The 24,301-nt window shown below is 43.5% G+C and overlaps 1 protein-coding gene across 2 annotated transcripts in view; it reads right to left on the bottom strand.

Moving 5' to 3' along the window:
• The window catches only part of CFAP69 (cilia and flagella associated protein 69), a 340,683-nt gene that overhangs the window by 163,918 nt on the left and 152,464 nt on the right, over positions 1-24,301 (bottom strand). For both annotated transcript variants that reach the window (XM_069211560.1, XM_069211561.1), the window contains 3 exons: positions 16,450-16,666; positions 12,513-12,677; positions 8,761-8,879 (listed from right to left, as the gene is read on the bottom strand). In XM_069211560.1, the coding sequence (XP_069067661.1) occupies positions 8,761-8,879; positions 12,513-12,677; positions 16,450-16,666 (501 nt within the window). The remainder of the gene's footprint in view (positions 1-8,760; positions 8,880-12,512; positions 12,678-16,449; positions 16,667-24,301) is intronic.

The following is a 24,301-nucleotide window of genomic DNA, read 5'->3' as shown; positions in this document are numbered from 1 at the left end:
GAATGCAGTGGTTGTATTTAAAATGTGTTAAAATGTCTCAATTTTTGCTGTGTTTCTTACTTTATGCCAAGTAACACTACATGTCAGCCTCTGTAAGACAGCATTATTTGTTTTGTATAGGAGCTGCCGCTGAACATGATTACAAGGCAGTTGAGATACAAAGACTTGTTCAAGATGCAATGTACAATCAAGAAATGTTCGAACGGAAACCTGCAGAAGATAGCCAAAGAGTGGCTATGTATTGGACTTACCGGCATGGTGCTTACTAGACCTTGCAAAAATAGTGGCGGTAACAGACATAACTGCCTGAATGGAAGCAAGAGTGGCGACCCTGGGTGATCTATTAGAAGGGGATGCTCTGCAAACTTTCCAAATTTTGGAGGAGGTCTAACTCACACAGGTAGTTCAGTTCCTAGACTTTATGTCTGTAACTAGCAATGTTAACTTGGGTCTGCGCCTGTGGTATGGAGGCGTCTAAGACACACAGTGTGGCAGTGCAGATGTAGGAGAGCAGTGGCCAAGCTTTATTCAGCATTAAGGAGTATGACAGAAGCATCTCCTCAGGCACTGAGTAAGGGGTGTGGAATTTATTAAAATACTTGTCCATGTGACAAGTTGCTTCATAAATCTACTTGTCCTGTAAAAAAAATCTACTTGTCCCTATAGTGGCATGCAGTGCAGCAACGAATTATGACAGCAATCTCATTATATTGGAGCTCTGATAATAGCCTCTTTAATTATGCCAGGGTTAATACTATAGTCAGGCTTGAATACTAGCAATTTACTTATTTTGCCACCCATTTGCAGATCTACATACTGCGGCTGGAGGTAGCATTAAGCAATAGTTGGAATGCCCTTTTGAGTCTGTACAAACCTACTAACTTGCATATTTCAAGGGTTTTCGCCAGCTCTTCGCTAATCTTTTCCCTTACTGTGAAATATTGGAAATTTACTCCTGACAAGGGCAGAAGTAAAACTTCTCACAGGCTTGGGAAAAAAGTGGTTGGAGGGAAAGCAAACCTATAACTGCTCAACAGATTTTTCGCATGATCAAATCTACACATGCATATTTGCTTGTGGTAAAATACAGTTCACAAATATTTTCAAGGAGTATAATTTTGTGGTCTATTTGTGTAAATTCATGAAATACATAAATCTGCATTAATGCAAAGACATCTACCCTAGGTGCACTTTTAGGACTTTCTTTAAGAATACAGCCTCTAATTAGGTCTGGGGTTAACCAAGACCTTTTGTTTTTATTAAAATGCTATCTCTCTTTATCAGTTTATTGACTGGCTTCACTGTGAATGATAGGAATCTGCTCTTTCACAAGGAGCATTTCAGCACACAAAGTAGTTGTGTTCATTGCCAGGAATTCCTGTGGCAACGTATGGTTTTTGATACCAAAAAATATTTTTGCTTTTGCCAATGTGTGTTACAATGATGAGGCCCTGGCAGCTCCCACAACAATAACGTTTTATAAAAGCCATGTCAAAACAAGACACGTATTCACAAAACTAAAAGACTGACCACCAATGTCTGGCCTATTGGCTTTGCCAGTATTTGTTTTTTTATGTTTCTATTAATCTTGTTGAATCTGGTTACACTGATTTTTCATTATGAATATTTTGGGAAATACTAGCATCCATCAACAGTTTAGTAAATGATACCTCAAAGAAATGGTACCTAAAATCTCACAGTAATGTAACAAATAGTTTTTTTCTAGTTGCATTATTTTGTGTACATTTTATTTTGAAAGCAAAAAATCATCAATCTTGCTTTCAAGCTTATGTAAATATTTGAATCTAGTCAGAGAACATTTTGGGAGCATTATACATAGCCTTATATTGTTAGACCTTTCAAACGTGTGTACACATTTTTTTTACTGGAACCACTACCAGTAATGCAGTCCGACCTTACGACATTTATTTTGAGCCCTCACCCTAATAATAAAAGCTTTGCAGTAATGAACCATAAATACAGGGTTCGAAAAGCATTACCAAATGGACAGAAATATTACCTCAAATGCAAACAATTCCCTTTCTTGCTTCATAATGTGGTACTATAAACTAGCAGCCAAAGGGTTTGTGCTAAATAAACACGAAAACTCGTTGTTCTTGACCCCAAACAATATGTTCTGTGCGCCAGACTATAGGAATTCCACACCAATGCATTGAGAGATGCACAGGCTCATGAATAAACCATCCCAACCTCTACAGTCCTTCAAACAAATATCCCAGGAGGAATTTATAGATTTGGTCAAAGCAAGCAGACCTTCTGGTTGCCCTTCTGACCCTTGCCCACCACAGATCTTCAAGAACATCCTGCTATCTACTTCCGCTGCCACACCTGTAAGAAGAATCATCAACAACTCTTTAACTTCAGGAACTTTTCCTACAGACCTGAAAAAGGCATACATACGACCATTATTAAAGAAAACAAATCTAGACCCGCAAGACCCCAACAACTACAGACCTATCACAAATGGACCTTTCCTGGGCAAATTGATAGAAAGAGCAGCATTCGCCCAGATGTCACAATTCATTGAAGACAATTCTATACTTTCAGACTTCCAAACTGGATTCCGCCCAGGAAGAAGCACTGAATCGGCACTCATGGCAATCTGGGACGATCTTAAAAACACAGTTGACCGAAATGGAGTTGCTGCACTACTTCTCTTGGACCTCTCAGCTGCCTTTGATACGGTTGACCATGACACCCTAACTCAAAGACTCCACGAAGCCGGCATACAAGGGATTGCGCTCGACTGGATTACTTCCTATCTCCAAAAAAGAGCAAATATCATCCACTCACCCCCCTTCTCGTTCGAACCCTACCTCACAAAAACAGGGGTCCCCCAAGGGTCAATCATCTCACCTTTGCTTTTTAACATCTACATGATATCTTTACCAGAACTGATAAATGATTTCCATCTCACATGCTACAACTATGCAGATGACACACAAATACTACTTCAATTAGAAGACCCCAAAAACATTGAAAACTCTCAAATCTTCAGTTGCCTCAGAGCCGTTGATCAGTGGATGACCTGGAGCCATCTCAAACTAAATACCTCCAAAACTGAAATACTCACATGTGGTGACTGGAAACATTATGACCCTCTGTGCGTCTGGCCTGACGATCTCGGACCACCTCCTCAATTATCCAAGGAAGTGAAAAACCTAGGAATCACCATGGATTCCAAACTAACTATGAATGCCCAAGTAGACAAATTAGCACGCACAAGCTTCATCACCTTAAAGACTTTACGACGCATTTTCCCTCACCTCGGATTTCCACACAAGGTGCAAGCTACTATCTCACTTGTATTATCCAAACTGGATTATGCCAATAGCCTCTACCATGGATCATCTCTATCTGTTATGAAAAAACTACAACGTATCCAGAATTCCGCAGCCAGGCTACTACTACATATAAAGCCGCAAGCCCACATCTCCCCTGCCTTGAGAGCACTACACTGGCTACCCGTTGCCAGAAGATGCACTTTCAAGCTGCTTTGTATCACCCACAAAGCTATACATGGAACAGGACCGCTTTTCATCAGAAAGAAAATTACCAAATACATCCAACAAAGAACCCTCCGCTCAAGACTGGCACCCCGCCTTAGAACACCACCATACAAGAAAAAGACTGTAGGTGGTACATCCTTCTCCGTCCAAGCAGCCAAACTATGGAATTCATTACCCCCAACTATAAGAGCCACAGATAACTTTCTTGTTTTCAGGAAACTACTCAAGAGTTGGCTCTTTCCTTCATAACCACCTTTTTCAAACAACTATGAATCTGCATATGCCTATGTGGATAATTATTTTTTTCAGATTATATGTATATTTCTATTTATTTATAGTTTCTTTGGAAACTAAAGCAAGGCTGTGCGCTCAGAGATCCCATAGCAGAAAAGATCTAGAATCCTTCCTGGAGGTGAACTGATGATGTACTGGAGCGTAACCTGTATCTGACTGTGACGCGCGGTTTCTATCTCCCTCTCCTGGAGACACAGAGTAGAAGGTTCTCCCTTTATAAAGCACCTGTAAGCTCCGCCCGCTGAGCCACGCCTGTCCACCCTCGAAGTAGGTAAAGGAATTCCCACCTTTTACCAGGATGATGGACAGCTTTCCAAAACGACCCCAATGCGTTTACCGCCGATTCCGGTGGTGCGTTGTTAATGCTCAGAAGCACGAGGACATCTCCACAAAGACGCACTAGTAACAATCACATTGCCAAAGGAACACAAGGTTGCTGGAGACGTTTTTCCCCGTGGCCCATCACGTACCCTTAGTGTACAATATAAACGGGGCGTATACAACATGCTAGGTTACGCTTACTAACATACTTGTAGAAAATACTCCGGTTGGGTAGGCCACGTTGCTCATTTTACTGAAACTAAACCTCAAAGGAAGCACTTGCAATTATAATCGTAGCAGGTGCCGCAGTTGAAGCTCAGCTTCTGGAAAGGACAAGCCACCCTAACTCTTGGGCTTGGCAAAGATAAAGCACGGCTGTGCGCTCAGAGATCCCATAGCAGAAATGATCTAGAATCCTTCCTGGAGGTGAACTGATGATGTACTGGAGCGTAATCTGTATCTGACTGTGACGCGCGGTTTCTATCTTCCTCTCCGGGAGACACAGAGTAGAAGGTTCTCCCTTCATAAAGCACCTGTAAGCTCCGCCCGCTGAGCCACGCCCCATCCACCCTCGAAGTAGGTAAAGGAATTCCCGCCTCTTACCAGGATGATGGACAGCTTTCCCAAAACGACCCCACTGCGTTTACCGCCGATTCCGGTGGTGCGTTGTTGATGCTCAGAAGCACGAGGACATCTCCACAAAAACGCACTAGTAACAATAACATTGCCAAAGGCACACAAGGTTGCTGGAGACGTTTACCCCGTGGCCCATCACGTAACCTTAGTGTACAATATAAACGGGGCGTATAAAACATGCCAGGTAATGCTTACTGACATACTCGTAGAAAATACCCCGGTTGGGTAGGCCACGATGCTCATTTTACAGAAACTAAACCTCAAAGGAAGCACTTCCAAATATAAACGTAGCAGGTGCCGCAGTTGAAGCTCAGCTTCTGGAAAGGACAAGCCACCGTAACTCTTGGGCTTGGCAAAGATAAAGCAAGGCTGTGCGCTCAGAGATCCCATAGCAGAAAAAGATCTAGAATCCTTCCTGGAGGTGAACTGACGATGTACTGGAGCGTAATCTGTATCTGACTGTGACGCGCGGGTTCTCTCTTCCTCTCCTGGAGACACAGAGTAGAAGGTTCTCCCTTTATAAAGCACCTGTAAGCTCCGCCCGCTGAGCCACGTCCCGTCCACCCTCGAAGTAAGTAAAGGAATTCCCGCCTCTTACCAGGATGATGGACAGCTTTTCCAAAACGACCCCAATGCGTTTACCGCCGATTCCGGTGGTGCGTTGTTGATGCTCAGAAAGCACGAGGACATCTCCACAAAGACGCACTAGTAACAATCGCATTGCCAAAGGAAAACAAGGTTTCTGGAGACGTTTACCCCGTGGCCCATCACGTACCCTTAGTGTACAATATAAACGGGGCGTATAAAACATGCTAGGTAACGCTTACTGACATACTCGTAGAAAATACGCCGGTTGGGTAGGCCACGATGCTCATTTTTACAGAAACTAAACCTCAAAGGAAGCACTTACAATTATAATCGTAGCAGGTGCCGCAGTTGAAGCTCAGCTTCTGGAGGTGAACTGATGATGTACTGGAGCGTAATCTGTATCTGACTGTGACGCGCGGGTTTCTATCTCCCTCTCCTGGAGACACAGAGTAGAAGGTTTCTCCCTTTATAAAGCACCTGTAAGCTCCGCCCGCTAAGCCACGCCCGTCCACCCTCGAAGTAGGTAAAGGAATTCCCGCCTTTTACCAGGATGATGGACAGCTTTCCATAACGACCCCAATGCGTTTACCGCCGATTCCGGTGGTGCGTTGTTAATGCTCAGAAGCACGAGGACATCTCCACAAAGACGCACTAGTAACAATCACATTGCCAAAGGAACACAAGGTTGCGGGAGACGTTTTCCCCGTGGCCCATCACGTACCCTTAGTGTACAATATAAACGGGGCGTATAAAACATGCTAGGTTACGCTTACTAACATACTCGTAGAAAATACTCCGGTTGGGTAGGCCACGTTGCTCATTTTACAGAAACTAAACCTCAAAGGAAGCACTTGCAATTATAATCGTAGCAGGTGCCGCAGTTGAAGCTCAGCTTCTGGAAAGGACAAGCCACCCTAACTCTTGGGCTTGGCAAAGATAAAGCACGGCTGTGCGCTCAGAGATCCCATAGCAGAAAGGATCTAGAATCCTTCCTGGAGGTGAACTGATGATGTACTGGAGCGTAATCTGTATCTGACCGCGACGCGCGGTTTCTATCTTCCTCTCCGGGAGACACAGAGTTGAAGGTTCTCCCTTCATAAAGCACCTGTAAGCTTCAGCCCGCTGAGCCACGCCCCATCCACCCTCGAAGTAGGTAAAGGAATTCCCGCCTCTTACCAGGATGATGGACAGCTTTCCCAAAACGACCCCACTGTGTTTACCGCCGATTCCGGTGGTGCGTTGTTGATGCTCAGAAGCACGAGGACATCTCCACAAAGACGCACTAGTAACAATAACATTGCCAAAGGCACACAAGGTTGCTGGAGACGTTTACCCCGTGGCCCATCACGTAACCTTAGTGTACAATATAAACGGGGAGTATAAAACATGCTAGGTAACACTTACTGACATACTCGTAGAAAATACCCCGGTTGGGTAGGCCACGATGCTAATTTTACAGAAACTAAACCTCAAAGGAAGCACTTCCAAATATAAACGTAGCAGGTGCCGCAGTTGAAGCTCAGCTTCTGGAAAGGACAAGCCTCCGTAACTCTTGGGCTTGGCAAAGATAAAGCAAGGCTGTGCGCTCAGAGATCCCATAGCAGAAAAAGATCTAGAATCCTTCCTGGAGGTAAACTGAAGATGTACTGGAGCGTAATCTGTATCTGACTGTGACGCGCGGGTTCTATCTTCCTCTCCGGGAGACACAGAGTAGAAGGTTCTCCCTTTATAAAGCATCTGTAAGCTCCGCCCGCTGTGCCACGCCCCGTCCACCCTCGAAGAAGGTAAAGGAATTTCCCGCCTCTTACCAGGATGATGGACAGCTTTCCAAAACAACCCCACTGCGTTTACCGCCGATTCACGTGGTGCGTTGTTGATGCGCAGAAGCACGTGGACATCTCCACAAAGACGCACTAGTAACAATAACATTGCCAAAGGCACACAAGGTTGCTGGAGACGTTTACCCCATGGCCCATCACGTACCCCTAGTGTACAATATAAACGCAGCAGATACCGCAGTTGAAGCTCACCTTCTGGAAAGGACAAGCCACCCTAACTCTTGGGCTTGGCAAAGATAAAACAAGGCTGTGCGCTCAGAGATCCCATAGCAGAAAAGATCTAGAATCCTTCCTGGAGGTGAACTGATGATGTACTGGAGCATAATCTGTATCTGACTGAGACGCGCGGGTTCTATCTTCCTCTGCTGGAGACACAGAGTAGAATGTTCTCCCTTTATAAAGCACCTGTAAGCTCCGCCCGCTGAGCCACACCCCGTCCAACCTCGAAGTAGGTAAAGGAATTCCCGCCTTTTACCAGGATGATGGATGGATGACTAAGTATTTTTTACCCATGATTCTAAATTATGTATTGTATGTGCATATGTGTGTGTAGTCATGTGTGTGTGTGTATAAATATATATATATATGTGTATGTATGTGTATATGTTGTTTCTGTGCCTGGCATGTTTGTGGATCATTGCATGGCTCCTGTTTTTTTTTTTTTTTTGGGTTGTTATACTAGATATCTACGAATTTCTGCTCTCTTTTTATCACACTTATCTACTCATCACTCTTATGTCATGTCTCTATCAAACTATCCTCCATTCTCTCTCGGACTCTTCCCAAATCCCTTCGACCACTTTCATCTCCTAAATATCTCTGCCTAAGCTCTTCCCTCCACCTCCACATCTAACTCACCAAACCTCACTCTACCTCTGTGACCTCCCACACAACCCTACTAAATTCTCCTGCATTCATCTCACCCTGCTACTATGCTCTCCCTAACCCTTCCACATCCTCTTTCCCCTCCGCCCCCCTTTTATTCATCCCAAGCCTTTGGATTGAGTAAATGAAGGATAAACTCCCAATTAACACTTCTGGATTTCTTTCCTCCTCCACCCCTCCATTACTCCAGTCAATCTAACTAACAAACTCTCATATCCACAACTCAAATTAACTCATAATAATACTAAAACTGTACTCCTTATTAAATTATACTAATCCATCACTAATTCTTGTTTGGGTACCGGAGTAGCGTGCTACTCATCGAAAAGCGCTTCGACGCCTCGTCAGGGGTAGTAAGCGCTAAATAAATACGATTACAATACAATACAATGATAGAGGAGGAGTCTTGACTTATGCAGAGTGTAGATAATTGATGCTGTGTATTGAAACTAAGAAACTTAGTTGCATATTGTAAACCTCTTAATAAACAAATAATAATATATATAGTTTCTACATCAAACTATTCTATTGACACATCAATAACAGGCATATAAGCTGTAAGAAATATGAATAATTGGTTAGTCATCAAGCATCAATGACCTAATGATGTCACTTAAAATGTGGTTTGAAACATCTTCTTGTATATACGAGTTGCAGGGTGTACTAACCTTTCTATGAAGATCGTTTTCACAAACAGTAGATAAAATATATAATATATCCGCCTGGATTTCCAATACTGTAAGATCTTCTTTTTCTTTAGCACCTTGATCTGTTCTTTTTAGAAGTCCTACAATTTAGAAAAATCTATTACTACCCAAAACATCTTAACACTGATCAATTAAAGATTTTAAAGCTCTCCTTTGCTAAGCATGCTAGCACATAATGTACATTATTGTACATGTGAAGATATAACAACATGATAACTTGTGCCATCATATAACTACAATGCCCAATAGATGGGGAATAACAAACTGTAATTAGAGCCACACAAACTAAGTTGATTATCATGTATTGCAAGCTCATTCTTTTACGCAACATAACATATTTATTGAAATTTGAATAATAAGCTTTGTAAATATAAAATGGTATCCAAAACAAGCCATTTGTATTTAGGTTGTGTGAGTCATCTAACAAAGACACATCAAACTGTTCGTTCCAGAAACTCTTTTCTGAATAAATGACAATATAAAGATGATGCAGAGTACCAACTTCTGGACAATATGACACTCTCACTACGTATTTTGCAGAGTGCCACTGAGCAGTGGGCAGGGTGACCAACCCATGCTAGTGTGCCCTTGTTATGCGATAGGGGTGGAGCTGAGGGTTGTGCTCTAAGGGTGGGTATTTTACCAGGAGTGGTGAGTGCTCCATTGTACTCACCGAGCTGGACCACATTTCTGTATTGATATGCTTGAAACAAATACAACCATCTTCATGGCAGCATTGTATTGCAATTGGCAATAACAGATGTATTGCAGGGGAGGGAACATAGCACAGTACTCATTGCACACACTGTACTTGTGCCCCATCAATCCTCCACCCTCAGTATTTTTGGGACATCATCTGCAAATTTGGGGTAAGAAGTGGCTTTCAATAGCTTAAGTATCTGCCACTTAAAACCTTGACATGCTTGCTGCAGACATCTCTTACCAGGACCCACATATACATAGTGGCCCAAGCATCAAAGTAACCAACTGTCAAAGTACTGCCCATCCATACCAAAAGCATGCAGTACTGATAAACACAGAAAGGAGCTGGTGGCAAGGTCACGGAGAGGGAGACAGAATATTCACTATGCATATAAGAGTTATTTCACTAAGTAACATATATATGAACCCCCTCTTCAGTACTTTTGCATCACATTACCAAGAGTCCAAAACAACAAAATGGCAAATTAGTCTACTGAGCAGGCATAGGGGCTTATACAAACACAGGGAAGGCTTAACCAAACTGAGTGGCCAAATATAGGGAACGTTTGAAATACATTATGCTTCCAAATGGTGTGTAAAAATCACTGCACTAAAACTTCAGCTGCTGGAATGCAGCACGTCTCAGAAAGCCTGAACACGGGTGTCCCACCAGATGGCTAAAACCATCTACAGCCATATATAAACAATTTTGAGGAAAGTTCCCTTGTTGAAGCAAACCCATATTGTACAAAAAGCATGGTTACGAAACAATGTCCTTGGTGAACTTCTGGTAAGGCTTTGCAAAAACCACAATTTTGAGTGGTGTGCTCAGCATCACAAGAGTGAGAACAGATGGGAGAAAAAAGAATGTTAGCAGACATGTATCCTGGATTAGATGGGATTCCAAGAGGATATTGCATAGAAAGAAGAGACATGCCTGCAAATCAGTTCTTATTTGTGAGACAGATAAGAGAGCCCAAAGCTCACCAGGCAGAGGTGACACTTTCTACAAAATCAGTTTCCTAGTCACCATTTTAATATCACTCATGGTCTCAGGCACACATAGTTTGTATGCTAAAACATCTAACACAGCATTCAGGTCCCTAACAAGCCAGGGATGCATGAACTAGGAGACACACGTGTAGTAAATCACCAAAACTATGCTTAGCAATCATTTTAAAATTTAGAGTTCCGGTACACTGAGCAGCAAGAGGGATTAAAGAGCAGCCTGGGGAAAAAGCTGTGCTTAGCTAATTTTCATGGTAATGGTAAATATGCAAGTCTCGAAGCTTCAGCACTGCTGCACAGAACTGCATTTAGGGAGACTACCCCTGAAAATCTGAGAAGTATATGACTGACTATCCACGAGATTTAGGGAAAAAACATTTTGAATTGTGGGTCATTACATTAATTTCCAGAAATATGTTGCAGGTATTTAGAAGGGTTTTGATGTTGAATGAGGTGGCATGGCAAGGCATGAATTTAAGTTTTAGGTTGCTGATAAGAGACGATTTGAAGGATATGAATGCGTGTTGTTTTCTTTTCGGTTGACCTTGATGTGTTAGACACTGAGCAGGGCAGTGGGGATGGCAAGGTCATCTGTCCAGTTGAAAAAAAGGATTGCTTAGGATGCTTCGTGATTTTGAGAGGACGAGGTTGAAGATGTGGCCTTGGGAGCGAGACGATTGGGTGACATACTGAATGTGTCAATAAGGCTGCAGGGGGTGTATATATATTTATATATTTTATTTCTCTCTCATTCTCCTTTGCCTGCTTTTTCATGTTTGAGTTTTCTGGGCAGTTGAAGTCACTGTTGAGTGTGGTATTGGCTTGTCAGGTATTCTGTTCCAGAGGCTGGAAAATCAGATGGGAGCTGGCAGACAGAGCAGCTGAGAGTAGGACGTTGTATCTGAGGAGCTCCGTGGAGTAGATGTTACTTGCTTGCCTAGGGCAAATGCCAGAAGAATTTATAGATGACAGTGAGTCTTCCTTTTTCTTATGTGCATGTATTGCCCGTTAGATGCTGTAGCCTAGGGGAACAAAGACAGAGGATGTGCAATGATGTGAGGGATGATCTATGTTTCTGTAATGAAGAGTGTGTAGCTTTAGGATATGTGAAGAGGCATGTGATACCTCTTGTTTGTTGTACTGTAAAATCTTAAAGAGCATAAGTTGGGTTGTGTGTTTTGGTAGTTTTATGGTGTGTGGTGGTTAGTGTGATGGGTATGAGGTTGAGTGTTGAATGTGTTATGAGGATGGAATAGGTGTGGTCAAGAACTGGGTGAGATTTTGTGGATGGGCTGTGAGAGATTCTTTGCTAGGAACACAATGAGGTTTTAACTTCCCGCCTCTAGTAGACCAAACCAGATAGCACCCTTGTCTGTGTACCTATGTGATAGAACACACCAAGAAGCTGAATCAAATAGGGTAGGAGGCAAGAGGTTTACTGATCTCTATAAATGAGCCTCAAACACAAGAAGTGAACTTACTTCACACTTCTGTGCACATCATGGAGCAGTTCTTGACAGTAAATAGCACAGAATGCACAGAATTATTGATTACATGGATTAAGGGCAGTATATGCAGTACCTGTGGAAGTCTGTCCCAGGAAAATGTGAACAACATTCTCACATTTATTAAACCACGTTTCTTGTTGTAGTATAGTAGTGAGAAGTTAATGCAGAGACCAAAATAAACACATAAGAAGAAAGTGTGTGTGAACATGAGATCTTGGCAATATTGTAAAATTCGACAAAGTAGAGAGAACTTCTCTCATGCTACATGATGTGGCAGTGTACTCAAATAGTTGCTAAAGGAAAAGGAGCCAATGTAAGTGGACTATTAGTGTGCACCAAAAATGCAAAATTTAAGTGATAGTAAAAAAAAGATATATAGTACAACTTAAACACAAAAACACAATAATAGTTATGCACATTTCTTATACTGTGTTTGATATTACAGTTTAAGACAATTTTATTCTGAGAAATAGTGTAACTTGGCTTATGTTTTACCCAGTAGTTGGCTAATTGATCCCTGATCACAAAGATCCTGGTTCACAGTTTCATCGCCAAGGGACACCATAGCCCGCAGCAGTCTAAGGCAATATCTCATCTGGGCACGCTTGTTCCCACGACCGCCTGTACCATGGAAACTGTTACCCTTTCCAAAGAATTGATCTGTGAAAAGATAAATATTTATTTGTAGCCTTCTATTTTTTTCTTCATTTATATAGCATCAAGTGCTATGTTTTATTAATGGTATAGAAACTGTCAATTATCAAGACTAAAAACATATATATTATAGTGTAATGTGGTATACCTCAGACTTCTAGTTCAACAGTGCACACACAGATATTGCAATGTTACAATATCAGTACACCTTGAAGTGTACCATATTGATATCTTCCAGACATGAAACGTCTTTCAGGCTCACACAGTGCACCATGACAAAATACAACCCATAACTCTCTCATTTATGTGCACAATCTTGAATGTTCTCTTTTACCTACAATATAGAGGAGTTGGTTGTTCCCTAGCCAGGTTTGCACAATATTAGTAAATACAATTACAGAATAAAAACGATTTTGAGACGCTCACTTTTATATTTTTTCTATCTAAAAGCTATTACATCTATAGGATGGTCACTTCATTGAGGAATAGGTCAGTCTAATGTTAGCAAGAGCTGAATTGACACTGTACACCACCTTTAACTGCACATGCTATTTATAAGTAGTTTGTAGCACCAAGACTGAAAACCTGCAAGAATTAGATGAAGCTCTCCACATTTTCCTTGATGGTGGTTTATGCTCACTGGTTATGACATAAAAAGGAATAACCTCGACTATCATACTTTGGGAGATGGGACGTGTAGGAAAGGACCGGGGTTGGTTCTCTTCTTTCCTGTCAGAACAATCTTGAAATTGAGTCTTCCAGTGGCTGTATTATGCATTGCGCGCTGGGGCCACAACAGGCATGTGAGCCGACTTTGTGCATGCTCTGGGGAAATTTGGTATTACAGAGGGGGCTGCAGACGCTTGAATGGCTTCTCCTGTAATACTCATATGCAAATGAGGTAATCTTGTTGCCTCTGCACCTGCGCCATATTACGGACACAGGTGCAGAGGCAAAAACAGGTAGAGCACTATTAGTACGTCCCCTGAGGGCAGCCCTCTGGAGGGAGTAAAAGGGGTCCCATGAATAACCCCCCCAGTCCCCCTGTGGGTGGGAGCAGTCACTCACTGCTCCCTCCTGCAGGGGAATCTCTGTCCCCTGCATTGTGAAACACGGAGCTGCTTGTAAGCAGGTGCTCTGTATTTCACTGAATGCGCTGCTCCATGGATTTTGATTCGCGCAATCGCCTCTCAAGTTTTTTTTACACTAAATATAATTAAGGAGTGCTCCGTCCAAAGTAATGGTAGAGGGATATTGCAGCTCAGGTTAGGGAAATTCGTAAAAATTAGATCTAGCGTGTGGCCCACAAAATAAGTAGGTGCCCTAACCTTCTGCTAAAGACCTAATGTCATTAGATCGGTAGTGAATTGTGCTGCGCCTATTTTGGAACAGTCCTCTCCATAGAAGTTAAAATCACCTAATAATAGAAAATTATTGGAAGCAAGAACACAGGGGCGATGAATTCAAAAAGATGAAGTACTTTTTGGGTCCCGGGGAATGATATAACAGAGCACCTCTCCAACAATCCTTAGAAGAGACTTCCACTCTAAAAATGCAGATCCCTACCCACTCTGCTACCAGAGTATCAATAAGTGAGATATTAACAGTATTTTTGTGTAAGATTGGTACACCGCCCCCTCTCCTACCTTCTCTGTCTAGTCATAACATACAGTAGGTGTCAGGGATAAATGGCACTAAGGCCGGGGTGGCGGTGGTATTCAAGTATCTAAATGGTAAGAGGATGTCAAATCCCAAATTTCCATTGCATGTTTAGGGAGAGATCTAACATTACATAAGAAATCAGTAAGATAAGATGACGTCTGGGGAGGTGTCCTAGATTGGGGGAGCAGCACCGGCCTATGGTTGAGATAGAGCTGGTCAGATGGGATAGATGGTCAACTGCTTTCAACAGTGCAGCTCAATAAGCTATCAATCCGTTGGGGAGAGATTGAAATTTACATATCCTGCAGGCAACAGGACCTTTTAACTGAGATGGAATAGACGCTGATCCAGAAAGATGGGGGGGCTGGGTTGTAATCTGTGTGCTTGCTCATTAGATTGCATAATTCTGTTGTAGTATAGGAAATCCTGGCCGAGTACCTGTCATCTGGAGAAAAAGGAGCAGGGGTCCTGGGTCATAGCGCCTGGCGGAGGTCTGGCGCAGAAGGGACGGGCCCCATTTTAAATAGAGAACATAAGTGAATAACTAGACTGCTAATCCCTCAGACAGGAAGTAAGGTGGCGAGTGAATCTCTCCACAACAAACGGTAACAACCACGGTAGATGGAGAGTCAGTAAGTAGAAAACGGCGCAGTTAAAATATCTGAATAAAAAAATCAGCAAAGCGTAACCTTCAATAGTGTGGCAAGACTGTATGGCAGTCAGTAATTGCTACGTGTCAACCTCATCTTAAATAGAGAGCACAAGTGAATAATTAGACTGCTAACCCGTTAGACAGGAGAGCAAACAGGAAAGAAGTGGCAACTGACTCTCTCCACAACAAATGGCAACAACTGCAGTGGAGCGGCGAGTCAGTAAGTAGAAAACTGCGCAATTAAAATATTTGAATAAAAAAATCAGCAAAGTGTAACCTTCAATAGTGTGGCAAGACCCGATGGCAGTCAGAGAGTGCTGAGAATCGGCGCGGGCCCCAATTTAAATAGAGAACACAAATGAATGACTAGACTGCTAAACCCCTAGACAGGCGAGCAAACAGGAAGTAGGGTGGCAACTTACTATCTCCACAACAAATGGTAACAACCGCATCAGACCAGAGAGTCAATGTCTTCACAGTCTGTTTTTACTAATCTCAAACAATTTTTTTTTTCCTTCTTCTACACCTTAAAGAATCACTAATAAGTAAAGAACTGGATGTCTCAAAACATTTCTAAGGCTACCAAAAAACCCTGACTACATGTGCTAAACTTCTTGGTTTTACTCTGGAGTCTGATATCACAACAACATCTCAAATCTCTCCACATCGGCACTCTAAGCATAACAACTGATCAGCAAAATAATACCATGGTTAACTCTATTAATTTCCGTAGAGCATCAGAAGCTCTAGAAGTATTCCATCTAAATGGAAGCAACAACCCTCCACTAAGACTTTCCCATCTCAAAACTCTATTGATTGAGAGTTCCATTATCCCATTCTGCTGTACATCCTGGGCACTAAAAAGCTGGAACATATCCCAGCTACCCTGCAAACTGCTTCCTCGTCAAGCAACCATCAAATTTAAAATGTGATACAATAAATAAAGCTCTCTGCCAACAGCCTTTTTATCTTACCAACAAACTCTACTTCAAGGAAAAAAGATCCTTTTGCGACAAAACGTACTAAAGCAAAAACTTGAACTTTTCTTGGGCGGGCATCATGTTACATGGTTTAACAGCTTGGATAGGCTCTTTCTGTTGCAACATTATTGGCACGTGGCATACCTGCTTAACAAAGATGTTGTCAATATTTGTACTTAAATCTTATTTAAAAGACTATTGGGTTTTCGTACATACCCTTAACTCAGCTACCTGCAATTTGCTCTGAGGTGTTAATTTGCTAATTTGTTTTCTTTCTCATTTGCCAGGCATATAAAACTTTTTGTTCCTCTGCTGCATTATGATGGAATAAAACTACGTTAAATAAAAATAGAAAAGAATGTTGTGCAGCTGTATTTTCTTTACTTGCCATTCAGCTATTGGAAATTGCAACGCGCCTCAATAAAATATAAGAGACGTTATTAATAGTCACAATGATGTGCCATCTGTCTCCGCCTTCACTCACCTTGGCCAACACACCATTCTAAAAACAAAAGAAGTCGAGTGTTTCCTTGGCAAACCATGTAGTCTTCCACTAGCAAATGTGCCACAGTACCCAGTGTAGCAATTGCATGAAGCTGTAAATCCTCAAAATGGGCAGCAGACCAGTCGTGAACTCCCGGCTTTTCATTTGGCTTCACATAATGAAACAAAGCTAGTACCACTTTGCCGTCGCTCAGCATCTGCATAAAATGGGAAACGAAAAACACAATTTAGGATAAATATAAAATCAGTTATTCACTATACAATTTCTATCAGTGAAAGCAGATCACAAACCAACAAAGGACATAATCTGATCAGGTCTCAGCCAATTGTTCTAACCACAGGGCAATTTTCTCATTGCCTACCTGCTTTGAAAATAATCAAGTGAATTCTTACCTACCATCTTTAGCAATTCTTAGGGACGGATGACAAGAGGCACATTATACTGTGCTCCCTGCACAAATGTGTTTCTCCAGGGATCACAATTATAAGTGGTGCAATTTTACTTCACGCGATAAATAGAGGGTGCTGTAAAGTTCGTTACCTTTGTCATATTTTGACAAGTCAAACCTGCCAGAATTTAACAGACCCAGATTTACATAGAACATGCACATGTTCAGGTTTTATACAGGTTACTACAGGCATTTTTACAGGTTTTCAAAAAGTCAGAATAGGCAATAAACATTGAACTCAATCAAATTCGAACATTTTGGTGTTGGATTTTAATGGTTGGGCTTCATCCTTATTAAGATAGTTTTAGGTCACAAAGAAGCACTGATTCGGTTCGATTGTAAGTCCTGAATGTCCTTAAATGAGTACTGTGAGAAATTGAATGGTTGGTTGAATTGGGGTGATCCATGCTCAAATGACAGCAATAATCCTGGTCAGGGTGAACCCCCAAAGTCACTAAATCACCCTGTTCCTAACCCTCTGGTAGATTGCCACTATGTTAAGCCCGACTGCTTTTGTGCCAATGTGTAAAGCATTTATGCAGCACACAAACAGTAATAATTAAAAACACAACACAAGAAAAATCCCAAACCAATTTAGAAAAATAGAGTATATTTTAATAAATTATTTGACACCAAAACAACAAAAATCTATCAGTAGAACCAGAGTTCTGAATTTGTTTTGTTTTTTAGTAAAAAAAATTAGCACCAAATAGATAAAAGCGCCAACTGCAAACATCTAGATGAGAGAGACAGGGTCAAAGTCGAAAAATATGGCTGACCAAGATGCATCCCAGGACGGACAGAAAAAGTGGATTTGGCCCAGTCGGCGCTTACCTTCGAACGTTTGAAATTTTGAAGAAAATGTTCTGAGAAGGCAAAGTTCAGCAGGACTGGATTGATGAGCAGGTTGTCCCTCAGTTCTTAGAGCACCTTTTGGCTATCTGAGCACTTTTAACCAGGGGTCCAGGACTGGAGGGGCACCACTCAGGCTGGGTCCAGGTGTGGGCTCAAAATGGCGGGAGCCTTTGATGTCTCTGAGGCACTGATCAGGAGGCCAGCAAACTAGCCTTTGAAGTCACTCTGGTAGTTCAGGGTTCAAGTAATTGTGCAGGGTAGGCCACTGAGGGTTCAAGGCAGGCTTGAGGCAGCAAAGGAGTCCTTCCAGGTGCAGTAAAGCAGTCTTGTGAAGTACACAGCAGGCCACAGCAGCAGGCAGTCCTCCGGGGGTTGTTCCACAGGTGCAGAAAATGAACTGAAAAGTGGGTCTGAGGTTCCTATTTTTAAACCTGGTGTCTTCTTTGAAGTAGGAGAAGCTTCCAGAAGTTTGCCTTTCAAGTGTTTGGAATTTCCTGACTCCCCTGCCCTTGCTCCAAGCCCGCTGCACCCTATTCAGTTGCAAATGGGGCCGTGCCCAGCTCCACCCCCCCATCCTGCCAGCAGATGGCAAATTCAGGCAAACCTAATCAATCTATAGTGTGATTGTCTGGGAGGAATTACCCAAGCCCAACTGCCAACCACACCCAGTAATGTGACCTACGGCAGGGGCTGTCACTAAATAGCAGAGGGCAGGAAAATACCAACATTTTAAGTGTGGCATTTTCAAAGTTGTAATTTAAAATTCAACTTTACCCTTAAAGAGGATTTGTAATTACAATTTGACAGATGACAAACATGAAATGCTCACTGGCTCCCAACTAAATATTATCACTTATTAAATGTAGTAAGGCAACGCAATGTTATCCTATGGGACAGGTAGGCCTCAGACTAGTGGAAAATGGATTTAGCAGTTTTTCACTATCAGGACATGTACAATTTAAAATTACATGTCTAACCTTTTAATGCACCCTGCCCTACGGGCTACTTAGGCCCTACCTTAGGGCTGACTTATATACAATAAAAGGAGAGTGTAAGGCTTGGCAAGGGAGTTATATTCCTAAATCAAATCGAATTGGCAGTTTAAAACTGAATACAGGTTGAAATGGCAGGCATGGGAAGATTTAAGACACTACTTAAGTGGGTGGCACAATAAGTGCTACAGGCACTAGTAGCATTCAATTTACATGCCCTCGCTATATGGTATACCACTTATAAGTACAATTAAATATGCCATGAATTCAATGAGATGTAACCCAACTTCACTATGTTTAGGGGAGTGACCACAAGCACTTTAGCATTGGTTAGCTGTGGTAAACTGCACAGAGTCCTAAACCCAACAAAAATGAATTTCAGCAAAAACAATTGAGGGAAATTGGCATAAAGTTTGGGGGAAGATCACCCTAAGGTTGTCAGGTCTAACATGCAATCCGCCAGCTGAAAGTGGGGAGACCTACCCAACCTCCTGGAATCCGGAATAATCTGGACAGACCATTAGCATGGGAGTCATCTGACCCAGGACATTGTTCCACCATGACTGCCATCCCCTGTAGGGAGATGGACCAACTCAACAGTTTTCGATTCTCACCCCTCATTTGCATGAGCCATTTGAGGGGCCTGTAATCTGTTGGAACCCAGAAGTGGGTCCCAAACAGGTATGGTCTCAGCTTCTTCAGTACCCAAACCACAGCAAAGACTATCCTCTCGACAGCACTCCACCTGTTTGCTGGAAAGTAGCCCCTAGAGATGAAAGCTACAGGTTGGTCTAGGCCCTCCCTATTTAGCTGTGATACGATTGCCCCTATACCATTCTCAGAGGCATCTGTACAATGAACTCTTGTAAAAAGTCAGGGGCCTTGAGCACAGGGACTGTGCACATGGCCTGTTTGACGGAGTCAAAGGCTTTCGACAGGCCGCCATCCAGATCACCTTCCTGGGCTGTTTCTTGGAAATCAGCTCAGTCGAGGAGGTAACAATAGTGCCATATCTCTTGATAAACCTCCTGTAGTAACCAGCGAGGTCTGGGAAGACCCTCACGTCTGTCTGAATTTTAGTGGGCTCCCAGGCCAAGACGGTCTCTATTTTGGCTGGAGGGGCTACACATTACCCAAGTCCTCTAGGTGTCCCAAGTACACCACAGAACCCTGCCCTATTTGGCACTTACTGGCCTTCATATTCAGGCTCTCTGTTGAAGAGACTGATACTTCCTGCAGGTGAAAGAGGTGGTCCTCCTAGCTGCTACTGAAAACAGCTATGTCACTCAGGAAAGCAGCACTGAAAACCTACATCCCAGCAAAGATGTGGTTCACCAGCCTGTGAAAGGTAGGAAGGGCATATTTCAGACCAAAGCACATTACCTTAAATTGACACTGGTGTGGAAAAGTCTGACCTCTCTTTAGTCCTATCAGGTAGGACAATCTAACCAGTACCCCGAAGTGAAGTCAAAGATATTCAAGAACTTGACAGCCCCTAATCTGTCAATGATCTCATCAGTTCAGGGGTGGCGGTGAACATCAGTCTTGGTGAGTGAGTTGAGCCCCCTGTAGTCCAGGTAGAACATGAGTTATGGGGTAGTGCCCTGCGGGGCAGCTTTGAGTATCAACCCCACTGGGCTGGTCCAGGGACTACTGGAGTGCTCAATCACTCCCAATGCCAGCATTTTAGAGACTTCCTCCATGATGCTAGCCCTAACTTTGCCAGACAGCCTGTATATTTTATTTTGACAAGCAGACTGTCCCTTGTATCAACATCATGGGTACACATATGTGTGAACACAGGGGTGAGGGACAATAGTGAGGCAAACTGTCCCAGCAACTGTCAACAGTCCCTCTGCCTTTCTGGCATCAGGGCAGGGGACAGGTTGACACCCATCACTGACCCATCTTTTTCTTTAGATTACATGAATCAGGGAGAGGTTTCCTCTCCTCCTCATCTGACAACAGCAGCATGGTGACATCAGTTCTTACATAGTGGAGTTTGAGCTGACTGAGATGGAGTACCTTTGAGGGGTTTCTGGAGGGTCTTGAGGTCCACCAGGTAGGTGGTCTCCCCCTTCCTCTAAACCACCTCTTGGGTCTAGAACAACAGTCTTGGAGGGCCCTGGGCTTCGCCAACTCCATCACCCACACTTCTGACCAGGTTGAAACTCCACCATAGCAACTTTCTGGTCATACCATTGCTTCATGACTTCCTGGCTGGCCTCCAAGTTTCAGAAGCTTTCTTCCAGAACTAGGCCATCTGGTTCAGAAGGGCTAGCATAGCTTAACAACATCTAGCCAGGGCTTCTTGGGAGCTTGCTCTCACCCCTCCTTTACCAGACTGGGAGGCCCCCTAACAAGGTGACCATATAGAAGTTCTAAACCGAACTCCCTTCTGTGGTACCTCCCTGTAGGAAAAAAGCAAGCATGATAAGGGGCTCAGGCAGGCCCATACTCATGCCTTTAAGGGACTTGTTGAACCTTTTCAAGGATCCCACAGGTATGTGGATAGCAGGCTGTGGAGAACTTGTAAGTAACCCCACACTCCTTCCACATGCACTACATGTAGGCAGACATGAAGTTGCTGCCCCTGTCAGACGCCACCTCTTTGAGGCACCCCACTTGGGTAAAAAGTAACATCTGGGCCCTAACCACTTCAGGTGAAGTCACAGTCCTCAGAAGTATGGCCTCTGAGTATCTAGTGAAATGGTCCATCAAACCCGGGATAGACCTGCTGCCTAAGACAGGTTTGGGTCCACGGAACCAACAATGTCAATTTTTTTTTCTGTTTTTCCATTGGCCCTGCAGGTGCGACAAGCCCTGCCAAATGTGTATGAGGATATCTGTGGGAGACAAGCCTGGCAAGGGTCTTGCCCTTCCCCAGATGCCATGCCAGGGGACTATCATGAGCCAGCCCCAGTAGGATGGCCCTGTACATTGGGAGACTACCAACACAAATTTTGCCCCATGCACAGGTGCCTTAGGCTCACTGTACGCGAGGTCGTTCTCCTAGCATATGAGCTGATCTCCAAAGGTATCACCAGCTACCTGGGCTTCAGCCTGACGCCTCATGCCTTCAGGGGTTGAGCACTCCTTCTGTGCCTTACAGAACTCCTCCCTGGTCGGCCCACTCTCTGATTGTCATCTATCAAGCTCAGGCAGGTCACCAAGGGAGGCAATGTCCTCCCCGGTAGGCTCTGGGGTGGCTTCCTCTGGTACCCTATTCACCTGTACTATGGGAGTTTCAGGACCTGGTTTCCCACGCCCCCACTCTTCCCTTTCTTGGCAGCTGTCTCGGCCATTTTTCTAGGCTCCATATCTTATTGACTCCTGCATCGGGCAGACATGGAACTGGTGGTCACACAGACCAACTTAGGCAAAACCAACATTTCCAGGCGGGAACTGAGCTCCACTTCCTTTTACAGCAGTATGTGCCAGATCATTCCCTACAAAACCGTCCACAGGCATGGCTCACAGCAAATTTCACAAGATCTGAAACCCCTCCACCCTTTACTCAAAGAGAATCAAAGCCACAGGGTAGAGGTTCCCCCGGTTGCCTGGTACTACAACCTGGTGGAATGCATTGGGTATCACCTGCTCTGAACACACAAGGTGATACTTGACAGTAGTTATACTGGCTCTTGTGTCCCACAGTGCCTTCCCCCACTGCCCACTGATAGTGACCCACTACCTATATTTGGAAGTATTGGAAGGCATGTGGGCTTTGGATATGATCTCCTTGTCACCCAGAGACACTAGGGTAACCTCAGCTGTCTCCACCCCACTAACTGGAGCCATCTCCCAAGGTCTTCCCACCACTGGGAGACTGCGCCCTCTTAAGACACTTGGCATCATCCTTGGTGTGCCCATACTAGTAGCATTCATAGCACCTGGAGACAAACTTACCTGTGTTCTAATCAACGAAATCTTTTTTCTGGCTGCCAGATTGTGAATGGGAACCTTTCCTTTATGAACTACTTTGGGGGCCTTGTGAGAACGTGTTCTTGTTTTTATCTCCCCTTTCATCTTCTGGTGAGATCTTGACCACCCTTTTGGGATTCCTCTCTGATGCGTTTTGGACATTATGATGCTGAACCAGAGGTCCTCATCCTGAGCAAGCTTCCTGGGGTGAGTAAGCCTGTGCACTAGGTGCTAGAACAGCTCTATAAAACAAGTATTGAGGATGTACTCCCTCAAAATCAAGTTGTGCAGCCCAACATAATCATCAACTCTGCTGCCCCTCTCCCAGCTCTTCGATCTAAGAAATCTAGTCAAGACTGGTGGTGGGAGTTTGTGACTGTCTTGAACCTCTGATATTTCTCATGGGTCAACCTAAATTTGGCAACAAGTATGGCTCTCATGAGGGCATACTTTGTCTTATCATCTACCTCATGTGTGAGCATGTACTTCCTTAAGCTACCCCTCCCCCCCACACACACACAGTACTCCTCTGGAACCTTGTGTACCCTAAGAGCTACCACATCTGCAGAAAACCCTTTGTCTATATCATCTCCTACCACATAATTGGGCACCGCTTCTTGTGGTATGTGGACGCTCACCTTTCCAGTGGACACTGCAGGTATGCTGCCACCAATTTTACTGGATTCTAGGGTCTGCTTGGCTTTCAGCTCCCGCTCATTCAGATTATTTCATGTGACAGCAAAAGTTTCTTCTCAGCCAAGGCTCTTTCTGCTTCACCTTTCTCTCGGGCCAAGACTCTTTCCTCCTCAGCCCTCACTTCCTCTGCTTTCAGCTTCATCTTGGCCAGATGATGTTTGAGCTCCCTCTTCGCCTTCCTGTCCTCCAGTTCTTCTGATGACAGGCCCAGTGCAGACACACTTCTCCATGCCCCATCCTGGGGTTTTGCTGGATTGGAGTTGGGCCCTCCTTGCAGTTCAGGACCCAGGTCTGATTCCTCAATCTCCTCATCACTTAAGTTTGTCCCCTCCTCCTCTGGGTTATCCTCCTCAGGGGTGACTTTTCACCTCTATACCTCCTTAAAGACTCTGAGGGCTACCTGGAGATCTGCAGCTCAGCCTTGTTGAGGGTGTCAAAGTTGATTAGATCCATCTCCATGTCACAAAAAGGAAGGTGAGAGTGCTTACATTTAGAAAACCGCCAATAGAAAAGAATGTAAAAAACGGTCAACACTGGTGTCCAATTATTTATACAGGATATTTCTGTTACACAAATCCCTGTATGACACTGCACAAGTACAAGTACTGAATCCCACCACTGAACAAACATGTGAGAAATTAGGTTGTTGGTGGGAGAGTGAGACCCTACTCAAGCAATAGCCACGAAGGCTGCCAGGGTGAACCACACAAAGTGACTACATTAACCTGTCTTTAACCCTCTAGTAACTTGGCACAAAAGCAGTTAAGCTTAACTTACAGGCAATGGGTAAACTATGCATGCAGGACTCAAACAGTATCCAACAACTCAATTTCTCATATATATATATATATATATATATATATATATATATATATATATATATATATATATATATACGGACAGCCTATGGAGTTCC

Source organism: Pleurodeles waltl, chromosome 10, assembly GCF_031143425.1.
Source record: "Pleurodeles waltl isolate 20211129_DDA chromosome 10, aPleWal1.hap1.20221129, whole genome shotgun sequence".
NCBI classification, from domain to species: Eukaryota; Metazoa; Chordata; class Amphibia; order Caudata; family Salamandridae; genus Pleurodeles; species Pleurodeles waltl.
The sequence above is the reverse complement of the archived record's forward strand: the minus strand, read 5'-3'. Positions and strand labels throughout refer to the sequence as shown.